We start from the raw sequence: 20,060 nt of genomic DNA, 5'->3' as shown, positions 1-20,060 counted from the left end.
GTATATGACTCCCTTGTTGGGATGACAAATTATTTTGTGCTTAATTTTAATACCATACCAAGCTTTTTTATTATGCATCATTAAAAAGCTGTGATGGGCTGTTGACACTCATACCAATATAAAAATGCAAAACTATGAAAACAATAATGAAATGCAAATAATGGCAACCGTGCCACATCATTTTTTTTGTCCTCGACCCTGGAGGTCCTCTCGTAAAACAGCTATTATCGCGTAATTTGCTACAATTTCATTTACTGCTTTGCACGGGGTGAGCGAAGTTTTCGGTCATTACTGACTTTTGATAAGAAATAGATGTGTGACAACGAACGCGGCATTAAATCTGTTGTAAATTCAATATTCAATATTCAAATCTTTGAACTTTTTAAGACCTTGAAACACTTTATAGCCTTGACTTTGACACTTTATGGTTTTATTTGTATTTCTTATTCTCCCTCCTTCCTACTTTTATTTATTATTGTTATGTTTTACTTGAAACTCTGGCACAACAATTTCCTTCGGGATAAATAAAGATGTTCTTATTCTTATTCTTAAATGTTTAATTACAATTTTTTTTACAGCTACATTTTATATATATATAAAAAAACACCAACTCTAGCACCCATGAGTTTAAAATACTAAACTCTCTTGGTCCACTAAATAGATTGTACAAAATTTGAAAAGTGCATTTTAAAATATAACTGCATCAGCCTAAGTAATGAAATGACTTGTGTCAGCTATAAAAAAAAAGAATAAAATAAATTGAAAAAAATATCTATCTATCTATCTATCTATCTATCTATCTATCTATCTATCTATCTATCTATCTATCTATCTATCTATCTATCTATCTATCTATCTATCTATCTATCTATCTATCTATCTATCTATCTATCTATCTATCTATCTATCTATCTATCTATCTATCTATCTATATAGCATATTTATTTATATAGCTTTTTTTTTTAGAAAAAATAAAATAAAAAATATATGTATATATATATACATATATATATATATTTTTTTAAATTTCTTTTTAATATATATAAATTTAAATAAATCTATATATTTGTCTATATAAGGTTTTTCCCCAGCCTCTTTTACAATGAATGCTACCGGTTAAGAATTAATGGCAAAATGCCTTAGTGAGGGATCTAGAATGAAGAAGCCTGCTGATGCGTTAAATAAGAACACTGGCTGGGGTTTTAATTTAGCACCGAGATGAAGTTGTCTTTGGTTGACACAGGAAATGTCCCGCAACCCGTGGTGTGAGCACCCAGCGGATCTGAGCGAGAAATAAAGATGCATTGTTGTAATGAAGTTTTACAAGGCACTAATGGACTCGCCACACGGACAAAATAGTTTCTATTTCAAGAATGGTGATGTTTCTTGGCCTGATAGCGAAGGACGGAGTGAACCTTGAACTGTGTGACACTTCATTAAAGCAGAACAGGGGCTCTTAAAAATACGCTACCTCATCCGCCGAGCGACGAACCTGAGCCGTTCTCCTCTTCAAACACTGTCTGCTTTATTTCTCATTTGGCTGCAGAGGCAAATTGGGATTCAAAAACCCATCTCACTTATAATAAAAAAAAAAAAAAAAAAAAAAAAAACTAAGCAGTTGTAAATCAGAGATAAACAGCTCCGGGGAAAGTGATTTGTAATCGATATTAAAAAAATTCAGCAGATATTGCACCGCGGTGCGTCGGCAAATCCTCCGGCCACTCATCCTGAGCCAGAGGTGAAATGTACGGCCTGGATTCATCATTAATGTTCCTTGGCGCAGCCGTGGAGGGGATATCGTAATTTCACACTCTCGCCCAACCCCACACCTGTGGAGATATTACAGACTTGTACCCGTACGACACTACTTTATATTTTAATAAGTTATGATGATGTTATAATGAGGCAAGATAGGAGTTTTCATCTCTTGGACGGGGTTACATTTCCACTCATGGGTTATCTGTGGCCACCCGACCACTCACCTCAAATAGGAAACTGGAAACAAAAAGCATCTTCAAACCAAGAGTTTGATTTATTAATTTTCTTTTAGAGCCACATATTTTATGACTTGCTTTTTGATTCTGTGTCAGGTAAATGGTATAAGGTAAAAGCTATGTTGATGACTGTGTGTGTGTGTGTGTGTGTGTGTGTGTGTGTGTGTGAATGAGAGAGAGAGAGAGAGAGAGAGAGAAAAAGCAAGGTTATTGGATTCTTTTATCAGCACCGTCATTTTATATAATTACCTCAACATGGTGTGAATCACTATGGCTTTTTAATAATAATGATAATAATAATAACCACAATAAAACAATAACAATAATGATTATTCATATCATTAATATCATTATTATTATTATTATTGTTGTTGTTGTTATTGATGATAATAATAATAATAATAATAATAACCATAAAAACAATAATAATGATGATATTATTATTATTACCATCAATATAGTGTCATATAATAATAATAATGATAATAATAATAATAATAATAATAATAATACAATATTATTATAATATTGTGTAATATTATGTAATTATTATTATTATCATTATTTTTATTACTGGCATTATTGTTAATATTATTGTTATTATTACATTAAACAAAAAAATTCATATACACATTTACACATTCACAAAATACAAAAGAAACAATGAAATTAAGTGACGAAGTGGTTAAAATGGTTTTAAAAGGAATGGGTATATCTATTAAAATAAATACAAATACATTTTGATTTGCTTTTTGTAAGATAATGTGTGAGTAACTACTTTCCGTATTTCTTTTTTGCATCTGTCTTTCTAGATAAAGCCGACGATGACCTGGAGATGACGATGGTGTGCCATCGACCGGAGGGCCTCGACCAGCTGGAGGCGCTGACAAACTTCAGCAAGAGAGAGCTTCAAGTGCTTTACAGGGGCTTTAAAAATGTACGGCAGTCCACTTCTCGCATCCTCTTTATTCACATAGTGAAAGTAAATGGAGACATCAAAATGTACCCGAAAAAATGAATTCTTGAAGGCTTGTTTTTGAGAAGAGAATCCAAAGAACAAACAAAAAGTCACTCAAACCCTTTTTTGCACGGCTGCAAGAGTAGTTCTTCATAAATGGTATATGCTAAACCAGGTCTCCTGCCTACCAGGTGAGGCAGGAGACCAGGGTGCCTCACTAAGTGGTGAGGCGTGTAGATTTATGATCCCTCAGCGCAAGAAAATAGTAACACACTTACAATTGTTGCCAAAAAAATGCTGTATTTTGGAAATGCAGTTCATATATCAAATGTGTTTATACATTTTAATAGCAACAAACAGAAAGACAGCAATGTGGTCTTAGTGCCCTACCATTTATATATTTTTTAATCGCTTTCTTATTTTTTATATACATATCCATGATTATATGTTACATATATTTTTACATACCTTTACTTTATTTTTCTTTTTTCTTTCGATCTTTACAGTTTTCATTTTTTTATTTTTATTATTTGCTATTTTATTCTTTATATACATAGCCATGTATATATGTTACATATATTTTTACGTACCTTTAACTTTATTTTTTTTTCTTTCTTTCTTTCTGTCTTTCTTTCTTTCGATCTTTACCATTTTTTATTTATATTATTTGCTATTTTATTCTTTATTTTTATATAGATTTCTATTTTGATTCTTCCCTACTTCACTCTGTGCAGGAGCTACTTTCAGCAAAAAGCTATTTTCCCCTTGGAGTTCAAAAAAGTATTCTGATTCTAAAAATCAGAATACTTTAAGTTAAATGAAAAGTTGAATGAAAATATAGTTAAATGAAAAATACCTTCATAGTGCAAATTACTGACAAATATAACAATTCAATTCTTTTTTTCAGTTTCATTTTTTTTTTTATTTCACATTGTTTTTCTTTCCAAGTTTGACAAGTGAGGCACGGCTTCTCCTGCCTCCCCTGACTGCAAGGTCACTGATACAGTCACTTGATTTACGTACATTTATATCATTATTACGATAACAACGAGTTTAATATGAGTTACTTTTTGCATCATTTTGCTTCTTGATTTGATCAGCATATGTATTTTCGTACGTTCTAAAGTTTCACAACAATATCTCTCTTTCCTTGTCTTTCCAGGAGTGTCCGAGCGGCGTTGTCAACGAGGACACTTTCAAACAAATATACTCCCAGTTCTTCCCTCACGGAGGTAAAGCGCTTCCGTCGGGTGTTTCTTTGTTTATTTCGGCGCGTCGGGTTAAAGACGAAGTCTCTTTATCGATCCCGTCTGCCTCCTCTGCAGATGCCAGCACCTATGCACACTACCTGTTTAATGCATTTGACACGGCGCATTCAGGCTCCATAAAGTTTGAGGTTCGGTCGATCGTCACGTTTTCTTTTCTGATTTGTGATTTCACGTCGCTGCCGTCTTATCGAGCTGTAACTTTCCCTCCGACAGGACTTTGTAACGGCCCTCTCCATTCTGCTGAGGGGCTCCATCACTGAAAAACTCCAGTGGACCTTCAACCTTTATGACATCAACAGAGATGGGTATATCAATAAAGAGGTACGTGTGGGACAATTTATTTATTTTTTGACGCATTGACTGCGTTTTTTTTTTTTTTTTTTATGCTCGTCTCACGTTCGGTGTCTTTGCGGGTCCGTCGGGTTTCGCAGGAGATGACGGACATTGTCAGAGCGATTTATGACATGATGGGGAAATACACCTACCCGGTTTTGAAAACTGATGCGCACAAACAGCATGTTGACGCCTTCTTTCAGGTGAGGGAATCAGACGTATTTTTAATTTTTTTTTTTATCATAATAAATAAAATTGATGATGCTGAACAAAATTGTACAATTTGCCAATTTCTTGCAGAAAGCCACAGTTGAGTGACTGTATAACAGCAAAAAACAAGTGTGTTTGTGCTGCAAAGAAGAAATTCCTGCAAAGCACAATCTTATTATTAGCTAAATATTAGCAAATTTAAGTTAATTCAAAACAGTTGATAATTATTTAGTTCATTTAAGAAGTTACTTTAATGGCTCAATGGTTAATGGATTTCAGTCAAAAAAGGAACCTCTATTCCAGAATAAAAAATTTGGACAAAATTCACAGAATTGTAATTAATGCATCATTTTGGGGGGATAAAAGTAGGGAAAAAAAAAAAAAAAAAACAATAACAATATGCATTTTTAAGACGATTTGCTGATCAGATCCATTGATGTCAATCATTGAAATACACAAATTGGAAAAAAATTAAATTGATGCTGGTCAGGTTTTAGTAGTTGAAAGGTCAAGGATGGAGAATGAATATGGTTCCGGTGCAAAAGAGCAATGGTTGTACCTTTTATTCTGCAGAAAATGGACAAAAACAGAGACGGGGTGGTCACTCTTGATGAATTCATCCTTTCTTGTCAAGAGGTGAGTTAGGGGACAGATTTACCGATGCTTTCCTGTTTCTTCTATTGAATTTGCCGTTTACCAAAAAGCCAAACAATTTCCACATGGATTTTTAAATTACCTGTTTTCTTTTTATCTTCAGTGGCTAATACTTTGTAACTCTCACTCTACATCAGGGGTGTCAAACTCATTTACGGCCGAATTTGATGTCAAGGGGGCCGAACCAGTAAAATCATCACCTAGAAGTAACACTAAGTCAAAATTTTTCCCTTGTTTTAGTATAAGGGAGGTGAACACGTATATGATAAAAATCGTTTGAAAAATACATGACAAATTAATCCCTAAAAATAATGTTGAGTTCAAAAGAGAATCTTGTCACTGTGGGAAAATAGCCCAATAGAATTTATTAGAAAATTGATTGTTAGCATGCTTAAGAGGAGGTATAAGGTTTACAGGGCTCATGGCGGCTATTCTGGTTATTAAATCAATCTTTTTAATTTTGCCCGTTTTTTTACCATATCATTGTTTTTGTGGTGTTTATAGAAATAAGAAAAGAAAAGATAATTTTAACAATGTCATATATGTTTTTTCATCAAAAAATCATTTTGAAGCAAAAAATACATTGCAAAGTTACTTTTTCATGTTTTCCTTGCCAGTTTTTTTTTAAACCCACTCTATAAAACACGCAGGCCGCACTAACACAAAGATTTGATTTCAGGCAGGGGGCCACAAAATATTGATCTGAGGGCCAATTCATAAGATCATGTTACCTGTGAAATGACGGCCATTAGATTGCAGTGTAGCCACATCAATGCCATTTTCAACAAGTGGAATTGAAAAATACAAATAAGATAAGATAAGATAAAATGTATTGATACCCATAGGGAAAATCCTTTGTGTTACAGTTATGTAAAAAAAAAGTAAATAAATATGAGAATAAATGGAGACAGGATATAGAAATACAAAAAAATAAAAATAATTAAAAATCCACGGATAAATAGACAGCAGATAGGTAGACAACAACAACAACAACAACAACAACATCAGGGGTGACAATGGGCAACATCAAGGAACAGTGAGGGTGAAAAATACACAACTAAAACTAAACAACAATATAAATAGAGTGACAAAAATAAATAGCAATTACAAAATAGCACTCTGTTTATGTTGTTGTTTTGGTCGTCTATTTCCACCCTTTCTGTCTCATTTTTTTTTTTCCACTCTGATCCTTGATGTTGTTTTTCTCACTGCTGTCTATTTATTTGTAGATGTCTTTTGCTATTATCTAAATGTCTCTATTTATATTTATATTCATATTCATATTTATTCACACAATAACTGTTATGCCGCTGTGACAAAAGAAATTCCCCTATGGGGATCAATAAAGTTCAGATAAAGAATAAAATAGCGAATAATAAAAACAAAATGAAAAGTATTGTAAGGATCCAAATAAATGAATAAAAAATAAAGTTAAAGGAATTTGAAAATTGTATGTACATGTGCATATACTAGTAGTATACATGTAGTGATTTTGTGTATAAGTAGGGGTTGTTGTACAGTAAAAGATTTATTGCATTGAAGACAATGGAACTTTTGCACATACGGAGAATTATCGTGCACGATGACTCCATCGACACCAATACCGCCGGGTGTAGGAATGATTTCCTCAGATGTTTGGCGGTGCATCGTGGTGGGATCAGTCTGGAGCCGTAAGAACTCCTGTACCCGACCAGCACGCCGACAACAAATCGCCCGAGAATTTAATGCCAAACTATGATGGCAGCAGAATGTGTTCACGAAAGCCGCATCCGAAAACACGGCAGCAGTGAAAACTAGCTTTGTAACGGAGCAACTGGTAAAAATATATATATTTTTTACATCTATGCAAATGCATGTGTACCATTTTGGATTTGAATGAGTGATAAATTCAGAGTTATTCAACATTAAGGAGTAGTGACCGTATTTTCCGCACTATAAGGCGCACCTAAAAGCCTTCAATCCTCTCAAAAACCGTCAGTGCGCCTTATAATCCAGTGCGCCTTATATATGGATCAATATTGGTTAATCATGGCGACCGTTGTCAGGGGGCAACAGTCGCCAAACTAGCAGCGGTAAAAACGGTAAAGGGGAGTTCCGGTCCCATAACACTTGTGTGTATAAAGACCCCAAAATGGCAATTTCAAGAGACACGCTTACGAAGCAGAGTTTAAATTCAAGGTGATCGGTCACGCAGTTGAACACGGGAATAAAGCAGCAGTGAGAGAATTCAACATTAATGAATCAATGGTACGGAAGTGGAGGAAGCGACAAGATGACCTGCGCCGAGTAAAGAAGACTAAACGGAGTTTGCGAGCAAACAGAGCGAGACGGCCACAGTTGGAGGACAAACTCGAACACTGGGTTGTTGAACAGAGAACGGCAAGTAGAAGCTAGCGACATGAAGGTCAGTGAATTTAGAGGCGCTCCTTCTCGGTGCTTTCGTTTTATGAAAAGCTTTGAACTGTGACAAATGGAGTTGGAACTACATTGGTTTTAACGAAGGCGGCGCAAATACCGGTAAGAGCTACCGGTACGTACGGTACCGTATTGTGAATGCACTAACTTGTTTTGGGAGTGAATGGAGTTGTCAGAATGTTGGTTTGTCTTCTAGTAATAAAGTTTGACTGACTTATCTGACTGTTTTGTTGATGTACCCTTTAGCGCAGCGCCATTTAGTGGATGCATAACGCAACTCCAGCCACTACAGTACTTCCTGCACCTTATATGTGAAAATATTTCTAAAATAGGCCATTCATTGAAGGTGCGCCTTATAATCCGGTGCGCCTTATAGTGCGGAAAATACGGTACACTAAATTAAATTACATGTAGTTACATATATACCTTTACCATTAAATGTGGCCCTTTGAGGGCAACAATTATGCTGATGTGGCACTCGGTGAAAATGAGTTTGACACCCCTGGTTTGGGGTCTCCAATTAATTATTATAATTATTAATTTTGTTTAATTGTCTTTTATTTTATTAAATTTTTGTAACTCATTTTACTTTCATTTAATTTTATTCTATATTTCATTTTCAATTTTTTTGAATTTATTATATTTATTTTTTTGATGGTCACGCGCCAATATGGATTAAATTCACAGGGTTTCACTTCCCTCTAGTGGCCAGTAAGTGATATTGCTGTTCTCACTCTGTCCATCTTCTCGATGTTCAAATCTCTGCTTTTCACAGGATGAAAACATCATGAGGTCTCTCCAACTATTCGAAAACGTCATCTAGACAGCAAAGAAGGCGTACGCCATGACGGCCGGGAGGGAGGAGGCAGAGGCGAAGAGAGAGAAGTCGAAGGTGGAGACAGCAAGTTGAACACTAAACGGCTTAAATAATAAAAAAAAGAAAAGAAAGAAAACAAACACACTTATCAGCCAATGGGGGGAAGAAAAACAAAACTGTCTTGTCACTTGCCCGTGTTGCAAAAACAGGGATTTTGCTGTCGAAAAATCAACGGTGATGGAAAAATCCCGCAGACTCGAGCACCTCACCTTCATTCGACCTTGCCATGAGCTTATACGTCGCCTCGGTGTCCCCTTGTCTGTTGCTGTTTGTTGCAGTGACTCTTAACCGCAGACAATGTGAAATTCACGCCCCTCTTATAAATAAATACCGAGCTTCTCACATCCGGAAGAATTTTTTTCTAATACGTTAAAAAAAAAATCTCAGTTTTGTCCAGAACTGGATTTCCTAAAAAAGAGGAGCTCGACAACGAGAGTAAATAAAAACACATCCTTTATGCGTATAGAGGCTGCGCTTATCGTGAATATCTTTTCATCGGTGCAAAAAAAAAAAAAAAAAAAAAAAAATATGCGCAGTGGTGCAAAAGCATGCAAGACCAATGGCATTTAATGTGTATGTGCTATAAGAACTGTGAGCAATACAGTATAACGGAACATCATGCAAAAAAAAAAAAAAACAGAAAAACAAAAACGTGGATCGGATCTGCATCTCACCTCAGGCCGGCCTGCAACAGTCCGCCGTCCCGCGACCTTTTTCCTCCCGCGTGTTTTCATGTGGTGTCAGTCAGTGCTTTCAGTGTCGTAACAGCCGGGTTGCCGGAATCTAACTTGTATTTGTGACCTTGACTTCCACCCCCTATATCTGCTCCTTCTTATCTCTGTGTTTGGGTTTTTTTTTTTTTTTTTTTTTAATAACATATCCATTTGGTTGTATTTGAGAAAATAATTTAAAAGAAACTCAAAAAAAAAAAAAAACACAAAAAAAAAAAATTGGAGTTTTTCAACCTGGGACCTATTTTCACATGTATATAAACTGTAATAATTGACGGGGAGACTCTTTTGCAGATGTACATGGCGGAGACTGTGTCAAGGATAAAATATTTTATTTTCACCTCAGAAGAATCAACATTTTAAAAAAAGGTGACTATTTATAAAGGAGCAAAACTGGTAAAGTTCTGATTCTCTAGGAGTCATTGTGTGAAGCGGGGGAAATAACCGTTAACAGATATTTAGAGTGACATTTCAGAAAAGGCCTGATTTATTCAAAGAGAAAAATAAATGTGTTTGCACATTTTCGGACGTTTTGGAAGATTTGTCCGATTTTGGGAGGGATACAAAATCGCGACTGGCAAGCTTCCCAATGCTTGGATAGAAACACAAAAAATGATCTGGGCGCTAAAGAGTGGAGATTTGATGCGATGATGAGAAATCTTGCGTTTAAACACGAAAAATCACCTAAAAGCATCCCGAGAGTCTCACGTGGAGACTCCCTGCGATGGCGATTCATAGACCTGGCTCGTATCTGCAACACTGAGGTCACGTTACTTTTTTTGCGGACACGCTAAAACCCGTGATGAAAATTCCTGCGAGATTAACGAGAGCAATGGCAGCCGGGAGTGTTTACTTCGCTGTTTGAATATCTGATGTCTTGAGGACGTAACGGTCGTAAGATTTGAAACCTAAGCAAAATCAAACTCAGAACGGATTCCTTCCTAAACGTTGTCAGACACGAAGAGGGACGACAATAATTCCAGCCTCTCAGCAGGAGGGGGGAAAAAAAAGCTATTCTCCCATGTACTGCAAGTTTTGCAAAAAAAAAAAAAAAAAAAAATGGGCCTCAGGTTGAGAAATCCTTATTATATTCTAAAGGTGAGGAATGCAAAGTGATGTACGCGAGTGTGTGTGTGTGTGTGTGAGGGAGTTTCTTTTTGCCTAAATATTTCCAGTCTTTTATTTCAGCATGCGGACTCATCTCGCACCCCAACCGGTGGACTATTTTTTTATTTCTTTTTTTTTTTTTCAATAACAATGCATAAAAAGCGTCAACTGGGCGTTCACTGTGAGGAAGAAGCAGGTGTTCTGTTGTGGTGGCGCGCCGGCTGCATCACACGAAGGAAGGGTTCGACCATTTCACTGATTACCAAGGAAAAATAGCCATGTGTCAATCAAGAGCCATCGTTTTTTTGTGTGTGTGCGCGTGTGTGTGTGTGTGTGTGCGGTTGGAGCTGGACAAAATAAAGATTTTACATACGATTTCCTTTCTCGCCCGCCTCACTGTGCTATTATAGCATCATAACATTTCCCCCCCCGGGTTGGTCTCAGACACACTTTTCAGAAAAGTCTCGACGGACGCGACGATCGACAGGCATGCAGAAGGACGATATAAATCCGTCCGGTGTAACGTGTGTATCGCATACTGTATAAAATCATTATATTTCTCAATAAACATTTTCAAGAAACCAAACAAAGCAATGGTGTCTTTTCACGGTGGAGTCGGCGCTGGGAAAAACAACGGGAGCAAAATGCGGCAGGGGGAATTGTTTATGCTATTATCCAACCCGCTTCCCCGACATGACCCGCAGCAAAAGGCCGGTAATGCGTGTATGAAAAAAAAAAACACCACCATTACTGAACATGCATCACTCACTTTATTACCCAACTTACATTCGCGTCCTTGTTTTTCTTTACCGCCGTGTGTTTTTTCCCTCTTTTTAACCACGACAGAACAACAATTCCCGTTCCCCGATTTTTTTTTTTTTTTTCTCAGTACAACATTTTAAATGTTATTTCTCAAACGGGACGACGCCTGGGTGTGCACAGGTGGGCGACGGTGGCGCAATGTACCGTAACCCTCATATTATGTTAAGGGTCATAACATAATATGAGGGTTAAGGGGTATTTCCACACGTCCCCTCCTATTCTTTATTCGCATTCTTGCTTTTGAACACAGAAAAAGATTGAATAAAATACATGATGACACCCTGTTTGCGTCAACATTCTTTTTTCTTTTTTTTCCCCTTTTGTTACAAATTAGGCCTTGTTTTGACTGGGTTTTACCATCATAAGATTGTTGAATTGAGAAAAAAAAAAAAAACTCCATCATGTCATCTTTACTGTGAATTATAAACTGTTGCTCATTGGTTGATTCATCCGTCATAAGTAGAATAAGCAGAAAAAAAAAAAAAGACAATCACAGAAATTTTAATGACATCTTGTATGTTCCAGTTCTCCTTTTCTTCATTTTTTTTTTTCTTTTTTTTTTTGAGGAAATGAGAAGAAGTCTCGTCGGTCCAGAGCGCGAGTCGCAACATTCAGACGTCCATCCAGAGACACTTACCAACTTCTCAGGTCCGCTTTCAGAACCGTTCCTTCCGCCGTCACGATTTTCTTCACATTGTCTTTGCACGAACTTTCGCTTCCATTGAACGGATCCCGGTGTCCCGCAGCCGCCGTCCTCGTACGGGGACTGTTTCGATGGATTTATCCTCCCGGGGGGATCCCTACTCCCTGTCCTCGGCCCAGGGTTGGAGGTTCTGCAGGGCGTACAGGGACGAGTTGTGGGCGCAAAGTGGATCGGACACCGCCGATTCGCTGAGAGACTTTTGCAGGGCGGACTGCTGCAGCTGTAAGATCAGACGATTGGCCTGCTGTCGCTCCGCCTCCCTCTCCTCGGCTGTCTGTCTCCTGACAAGAGACAGGGGACGTTTAATAACAATAATAACCATAATGATCACGACGGATGATAGTATCGTGCCCCGTTCGTGAGGCCGTGTTGAAAATCACAGCTGAAAATGATTAGTTTTAGACAACGCCGCAGAAATGTAGAAACGTGAAACCCTTTGAGATTTCGCCCCTTGTAATACTGTGTAATTACACGTTTATTAATTTGTAATTACACACAGTTTGCAGCTTAGTTGCGTGCACTTCCGCAATTTCAAATTTGGAAATATTCCTGTTTATTTTTGTCATCGCTATCATCACTGTTGATGTTCTTATCCTTGTTGTTGTGGTTTTGGTTGTACAGTCTCACATTCTCACTTTTGTTTTGTTTTTTTCTCCTCGTTCACTCCACTGTTTATTTATTTGTGGTTGTCCTTTGCTTTCTTTTTAACTGTCACTCTAGTTATACTCACACCAGTATTTATTGATATCATAATTGTTGTTTGCCTCCCTATGGGGATCCATAAAGTATTTTTTCTCTTATTTTGTGAAAGGGATTTAAATGCCAACCTCCACTTCGTCCTGCGGTTCTGGAACCAGGTTTTGACCTGCGCATCTGTCATCTTCAAACTCTTGGCTAAAGCTGCTCGCTCGGCGCTGGCCAGATATTTCTGCCGGTGGAAGCGCTTCTCCAGCTCGCAGATCTGCACCCTGGAGAAGGACGTGCGGGGCTTTTTCCTTTTGGGCGGCGTCCGGTTCTGGTACGGGTGTCCTATCCGCCGGGTGACCGTGAAAGGAACCAGAGCAGCTGCAGAGGATAAAAAGAATAATTCCACATCCCAAATATGTGACAACGTGAATTTAAATCCCCTGTTGAATGCGTCAAATCACGCTTCTTTATATTAATGGGAGCTATAATTCTCAATAGAAATATTCATTTTTAAACTTACTGTTGCTCTCCTAGTAAGTAAAAGCATAAAATCACAGCGCTGGTTCGAGTAGGCCTTTAAAACTATTAAAACACAATGATGATGTTCATATTATACATTTTCTCCAGTCTGTGATATTTTTCCCCACATCATTTATTTTTTTTAAATGTAGGGAGCATGGCGCAATTTGTAATAATTGATACATCGGTTTTCACGTAGTTTCGATAGTTTTTAATTATACCACATCCAACCGTTCCTTTTTCTATAAAACAGTGTGATATCTATTTATATATTGAATGTTGATTTATGCTATTTATGCATTAATACTTTAAAACTCTATTACGGCTGGACAGAGAGGCTTTTGCTCCATTTTTGGATTTAACTTGTTTGGTTTGTTTATCTACTTTGCGTGGTTTGGAAATAAATGACCCCCAAAAAGAGCAAATATATATATTTTTTTTTAAAAACCCAGTAGAGAGTTCGCTTTTTTTGAATAAATGTCGAGTGAAATTCATTATTTTTGGGGGAAAAAGGCACCACGTAATGATCTATATGCGCGTTAATACATTATTTTTGGAGGAAAAAAAATAAAAAGCACCACGTATCGATCTATATGCACGTTGATACATTATTTGGGGAGAAAATGAACTAATAACAAGCACCGCGTATCGATCTATACGCGCGTTAATACATTATTTTGGGAGGAAAAAAAAAAAAAAGCACCAAGTATCGATCTGTATGCGCTATATGAAATTCAAATATAAATAAGGCGTTAAGAAACAGTTGTTTTACCTGATATTCTGTCTTTTGCGAACCTGTTTCCTATCCAGGGGAAACACAGCCCTCCGAAGCCGGGCACGGCGCTCTGGACGGGGGCCGGCGGTCCCGGGGCCGTCACGGGTCTGTGGGCCGGGACTCGGATCACTCCCCGGCTGGCGAGGCTCCGGCTCTCCGCGTACGAACCGCCCGCCTCCACCGGAGGCACGATGCCGGAGAGTGAGATGGACAACGCCGTGTAAGAGGGGCCGCTGGCCCCGGTCGGACTCCCCAGACTGTAATAACCGTCCCCGGTGCTTAAATCCGATCCGTTTTGCCTCCCGGCCGTGCGTCCGCTCTCCGGTTCCGTCCCGGCACCCAGGATCTGGTCGATGCCGAAGCTGATGGGCTCATGGTGGGCCGGTTTGGGCGGAGGGCTCGGTGCGCTGGGCGCTTGCTCCATCTCACAGAAAAATCTACTACTACTACTACAAAAAAAAAAAAATACTAATCAAAAAAAAAAAAAAGAGGTGTTTTTAAAGTGTCAAACTGTCCCAAAAGTCTCCATCACTGCGCCCCCCGGCAGAAAATAAAAAATACATCCGACGCGTCCTCCAACAGGCCCCCGTGGCGGCGCGGAGCGTGTCCTCTCCACGGCTGCCTGCGTGAAACTTTGACGGGCGTTTCGAGAGATGTGACGCTCTGTCCTCCTCCCAGACGAGCTCCTCCGTCCTCCTCCATCTCTCCCTCTCTCTCTCCATCCCTCTCTCTCTTTCTCTCTCTCTCCACCTTTCATTGGCTGGCACCACGATGACTAATTGAATGGTGGGTAAGGCCCCACGGTCCGAGTTCCCATAAACACCCACGTCAGCTTGTTATCCATATACATATATATAAAATCAACATTCAAAGATTTATTGCCATATGCACAGTGTGGAAACACCCCAATGAAACAATGAAATTCATACTTTGCTTTCCACAGCGCATTTGGATGTGTATTGATAATAAATAGGTTGTGTAAACATTATTCTAAGTATAAACGGTGTTGACAGTGCAAGTAAAACATCTTACGTGCAGTCAGGGGAGGCAGGAGAGGTCGTGCCTCACCTGCCAATCTTGGAAAGAAAAAACTGGTAAATAAAAAAAAGATTGAAATGATATTCATCAGTGATTTTCACTAAAAGGTATTTTTTGAACTGAAGGACGACAAGGACAACTTGTATAATCGAGCTATCAATGCTTTTGTTCAGAAGGGAAGTAATATCAAAATAACTTTTTTTTACATTAAACTTGATTTTCTATCTATCTATCTATCTATCTATCTATCTATCTATCTATCTATCTATCTATCTATCTATCTATCTATCTATCTATCTATCTATCTATCTATCTATCTATCTATATGTGCATGCTAAGTGCATGTATATATATATATATATATACGTAAACACTGCATATGTGTATATGTGCATGTGTATATGTGCATATATATATATAAAAGTGTTGGATTTTTCTGTTTTTCTTTTTTTTCTTTTCTTTTTTTTATTTATTCATGGTAATGGTGACAATTTCATTCAAATTGATGTTGTTGCTTCTTCAGACACCAGGGACCACTGAGGAGTGTTATGGATGTTTGGTTTGGTGATGAAAATGTAATATTTTACACTCTCATCCCAATTATCTCCTCTAACTTCCCCCCATATGAATATTGTTTTTGCAAAACTTTCTAAACTTGGATTATCAGGAAAAAAAAAAAGTCCCCAAGATGTCACTTTGGGTTTGATTTAGGGCTGTTCCACTTAAAATCTGGACGTTTCGGTTAAGTTTACTTATTTTTAAACACCCAAAATTGAATAAAATTGTCATTTTTTTAAAATCAGTATTTGTATGATAAAGCTCATGTGTTTTTTTTTCTTTAATTAGATTCACCAGGAGGGGTTGGGATGGAGAAAGAAAAAAAAAACGTTTTTGGGGGGTTGCGCGCAGTTACGCACTGATGACGCGCTCCTTGCGCGTAAAACCAAGCAGGACGGCGGGGTCTTCTCGTCGGACGCTGGCCGTCGCCCATCCAGTTTGGCAAAGCGTTGTGAGGCTTTATTTGTTGCCTGTTTCCGTGCCACATTAAATGACCTGACAAGGAAAAGGCCATGGGCGACCTCAGATAAAGTGTCTGCGGCTCTGGAAGCTGCTCAGCGCTCAGATTCAATGTAACCGGCGCCCAAAGTGACCGGATAATCACATTTTCACTAACTTGTCTCCGGGACAGACTAATGCGTTTGCGGTTTGGATGCGGCAGGTGGCTTTTAAATTCATTACTTCACCCTAACAAAGCAGAATATTCATTTATTAATACATTTTTCTTTGTCTTTGCTGCCTTTATTTCCCCGTCCCGAACTAAAACAGTCACATTTCAGATCGTTCCACTTATATCCCATGTTTATTTGACTTTTGTTTTAAGAATAAGAATAAGAATAAGAATAAGAATAAGAATAAGAATAAGAATAAGAATAAGAATAAGAATAAGAATATAAATAAGAATAAGAATAAGAACACTTTATTTATCCCGAAGGAAATTGTTGTGCTAGACTTTCAAGTAAAACATGACAATAATGAATAATAGTAGGACATTGTATAAACAGTTAAAAAAAAGGGGGGGGGGGGGGGGGGGGGGGGGTGACAAATACAAATAAAAGTATAGAGTGTCAAAGTCAAGGCCATAAAGTGCTTTAAGGTCTTAAGTACAAAGATTTTGTTTAGAACCCAATTAATCTGACACTTTATATAAAAATAATACAAAAAAAAAACAAAAACAGATTACTCTCGTTAGGTATGGGTGTGTGTGTGGAAGATAAAAAACAGTTACACTGAGATGCAAACACACCCAGGTGGGTAATATATATTTTAAAAAGGACGCCCCCCCCCCTCCACACACACACACGCACACACACACGCCATTCACAATATAGTCTTATGAAGCAATATGAGATGGGACGAGGCCCGAGGTGTTTGTTTGGCAATATGGACAGACTGAACTGTTGGCCGCTTCCCGCCGCCATATGCGAACTCACCGGTGGCTTTTGATGGGGGGAGAATTGGTCTTTTAGAGCTGTCATCCTGGAGAAACGTGTCCATATTTCTCTTAATGATTTTTTAAAATTTATTTCGAGGAATAATTGGGTTTATTATGACTGGATTGTAATGGCACGGGAGAAAAAAAAAAAAGAAAATAACCATTGCGTCATGTCGGTGAAACACTATAGGGCTCCACATCCGGACTCCTCTTCGGGGGTGAGGTTATCCCCCCACCCCCCAACCCCCGCAACCCCGCATCCCCGCCTCTTTCTCCCGCACAGACGGATTCACTCTGGTTGCAGATGTTTTTGTTGGTAATCCGTTGTAATCCAATGATCATGAGTGTTTATGACACATTAGCTCCGACCTACCGAGATACCACCGGGACACACCGGACGATCCCCCGCCTGCCAGGGCCTTCCGAATTTACCACCCTGGATGTTCCCTTTTTTTTTATTTTATTTTTTAATTTTATGTAAACTAAAAAAAAAAGACCCGCAGATGAGCCAATTAATTCCACATAAAAACACATGTTTATCCAACCCTACTCAGAAGAAGGCAATTAAGACGCGCATCAATCTTTCTTTTTTTTATATATATATATATATATAAAAAAGCTGACACAATGATTCCGAAAGTCCAAAAAAAAAAAAAAAAAAACGACAACAAAAGAGTGAAAGAGTGCGATTTGTTTGAGAAATTACCACTTGATCTGCATAATCGGGGGTCTGGGCTGCAGCTCGGTACCCGGGGGCGGCGTTTTTATTGCGCGTCTCCTCGCCGTTATCAATTTCAGCGGCGCGCCTGACTTTTTAAAAGGGGGCCGAGGCCGGCTGCCTCTGAATAATGAATGACACGCTTTTATATTGTCGCTAAAGTGCCCGTGATGTTACAATATGAAAAGGCAGCGGTAAGTAATAGTGCATTTAAAGGGGATGTAGTGTATTATTATGATGTAAAAGAGAAGGAGCGAGGGGGAAGAGAGAGGGAGACGAGTGGAGGGCTGCAGAAAGAGAGAGAGATGAGAGAGAAAGAGAGAGAGAGAGAGAGAAAGAAAGAGAGGAGAGAGATTGTTTTATTACAATAAGAGGAGATGAGTTTGCCTCGCAGCGAAATGGGGAGCAGTTAATGAAACTTTACCGCAGCTAACGATTTCCCCTCCCTCGCTCTAAAAAAACCCACCCTTATGAAATATTTAAAGTATTTAATATAGGTAGTATTAAGTTGAAAGACACTGGCATCGGCCATCTGACAGCATTTACAAGGCTGTTGATTTTTTTTCCATTTTTTTTTTTTTTTTTTTTAAACTTGGGTAAACACTGCTTCACAGGCCCTAACCCCCCCCCCCCCCCCCCCCCCCAACACACACACACATCTTGTAATAAATCACATCACGTTGAGAGCAATATAGTGAGACCGTGTTTTTACTATTGGAGGACTTGATTTAGTCTAATTTACACTTTTCTCCTCACCGCATCTCCTCACATATAGATAAATGCAGCGTGCAGCCCCATCCTATCAAACCAGCCTGTCTTGTCTATAATGGGGAGGGAGAGCCTGGCAGGGCCCCTGTGTGGAGGTATAGTGTTTCATATTGACATGCTCAGTGGGATTGTTGGATGAGGAGAGAGGAATGGATCCCCCATTAGGGACCCGATCGGGACCATCATCCTCCCTTGGCTGTCACTAGACCGGCACTTGGAACCCGTGTGTCGACAGGATTTATCCGCCAGACGGTTTGAACGCAGACAAACCCGCCGTTCGAAAGTGTCAAATGAATGGCTGAGTTGATGTCAGAGGATTTTTTTTTTTTTTTTTTTTTCCCCCCAAATACATTTTTTTTTTTTTTTTTGAGACCAATACTGATTCTACGTTGCATCAAAATCATGCATGGATGTTTTTCTGCTTTTTTTTTTTTCCTTTTTATATGATGTAGCAGCTAATTTCCTCTGGATTACTGGGTGTATTTAGCAAAGAACATGATCATATTGTATACAATTCAGTCAAGTAAGCTTTTTTTTTTTTTTTTTTTTTTTTTTTTTGCAAGTATCAGGATCCTTATTTAACCGCAAAAAAGACACCGCGATGCAGTCGATATGTGCAGCAAAGTTTACATTTGAGGAACAATGCGCTCCGACCCGGCGTGTGCGTGCGCGAGGGTCGAGCATGTTAGCCTGTCTGATGGTTGAATGCATGGCTGCCTCTTCACGCTGGTTAAAAGTCAGGGAGGGAGGGCGCGGAGGACAGAGGGGAAGAGACCGAGAAAGGGAAGTAAGTAACCGCACGGACCTGAATTATAGGGATGGACGGAGAGCTGAGAGCAAAAAAAAAAAAAAAACAAGGATGGATTGAGATTGAGATGTGAGAGAAAGACTTAAAGCATTAATGGGGATCATTTTGGGGGCTGATGATAATTGAACACATGGCTTCAGTTTGCATAAGAGGCTTCTCGTAGCATCGTCTCGTCTCCATGCGTCTGCTCTGTTTTAAAGTTCCCCTAGATGTTTTATTTAAGAGAAATACTGACGCGAGCGGCTTCGCTGTAATGACAGTTGACTGATTTATGTGCCGGCTACTTTGGATTCGCGTTCAAGAGCAGCTGAATTCTCTTAAACGCCCCCACCCCCCTACCCTTGCTCGTGGCGCTAATGTGTTAATTCATTACCGCTTGTAGTGAGTCGCATTGTGTCCGAGCCGCCTTTGCCGTCTCCGCTTCATAAAAGACGATTATCCCGCGTGTCGCCGCCGTTTCACCGGCCTCCCTGCCTCTTGACCTCCTCACCCCTCCTGTTGCCTGCCCGCGGGGCCCTCGGGCAGGGGGAGGAGGGGAGGGAGAGGCCGAGGACCAGCTGCCACCAGCCATCGCGCTCGCGCTCCTGGCAGAGAGAGCTACTCCAGACCCCTGCTTTGCTGGGCCTTCTGGCCCCTCAGGGTGGGTGCGGTGGGGGCACCAGCATCACGCCACCAGCCCCAC

General features: G+C 39.1%; 2 protein-coding genes across 3 annotated transcripts in view; one reads left to right on the top strand and one right to left on the bottom strand.

The window, feature by feature from the left end:
• kcnip1a (Kv channel interacting protein 1 a) overlaps nucleotides 1-9,948 on the top strand; it is a 45,083-nt gene extending 35,135 nt beyond the window's left edge. Inside the window, exons 2-8 of one of the 2 annotated variants that reach the window (XM_086157751.1) lie at nucleotides 2,807-2,931; nucleotides 4,115-4,184; nucleotides 4,278-4,348; nucleotides 4,434-4,541; nucleotides 4,652-4,756; nucleotides 5,337-5,399; nucleotides 8,608-9,948. In XM_086157751.1, the coding sequence (XP_086013877.1) occupies nucleotides 2,807-2,931; nucleotides 4,115-4,184; nucleotides 4,278-4,348; nucleotides 4,434-4,541; nucleotides 4,652-4,756; nucleotides 5,337-5,399; nucleotides 8,608-8,655 (590 nt within the window). In that variant the 3' untranslated portion in view covers nucleotides 8,656-9,948. Of the gene's footprint in view, nucleotides 1-2,806; nucleotides 2,932-4,114; nucleotides 4,349-4,433; nucleotides 4,542-4,651; nucleotides 4,757-5,336; nucleotides 5,400-8,607 lie in introns of both variants that reach the window. The other variant, XM_086157750.1, reaches the window with a different exon arrangement.
• A 1,944-nt stretch (nucleotides 9,949-11,892) lies between these two features.
• tlx3a (T cell leukemia homeobox 3a) lies at nucleotides 11,893-14,584 on the bottom strand. Its single transcript, XM_086158070.1, has 3 exons — nucleotides 14,051-14,584; nucleotides 12,900-13,137; nucleotides 11,893-12,353 (listed from the first exon to the last, which is right to left on the bottom strand). The coding sequence occupies exons 1-3, from the start codon at nucleotides 14,475-14,477 to the stop codon at nucleotides 12,170-12,172; spliced, it is 849 nt and encodes a 282-aa protein (XP_086014196.1). The 5' UTR covers nucleotides 14,478-14,584; the 3' UTR covers nucleotides 11,893-12,169.
• Between the last annotated feature and the right edge of the window lie 5,476 nt (nucleotides 14,585-20,060).

This window comes from Fistularia commersonii, chromosome 13 (genome assembly GCF_037954325.1).
Source record: "Fistularia commersonii isolate RoL2024-O1a breed Wild chromosome 13, RoL_Fcom_v1.0, whole genome shotgun sequence".
Classification (NCBI taxonomy): domain Eukaryota; kingdom Metazoa; phylum Chordata; class Actinopteri; order Syngnathiformes; family Fistulariidae; genus Fistularia; species Fistularia commersonii.
Note: the sequence above shows the minus strand (reverse complement) of the source record. Positions and strands in the feature narration are given on the sequence as shown.

Coding starts and splice junctions, on each gene's coding strand:
- tlx3a (XM_086158070.1), bottom strand. CDS start 14,477: ATGGAGCAAGCGCCCAGCGCACCGAGCCCTCCGCCCAAACCGGCCCAC. Junction 13,138..14,050: donor CGCAAAAGACAGAATATCAG/GTAAAACAACTG, acceptor TATCCTCTGCAG/CTGCTCTGGTTCCTTTCACG. Junction 12,354..12,899: donor AACCGCAGGACGAAGTGGAG/GTTGGCATTTAA, acceptor GTCTCTTGTCAG/GAGACAGACAGCCGAGGAGA.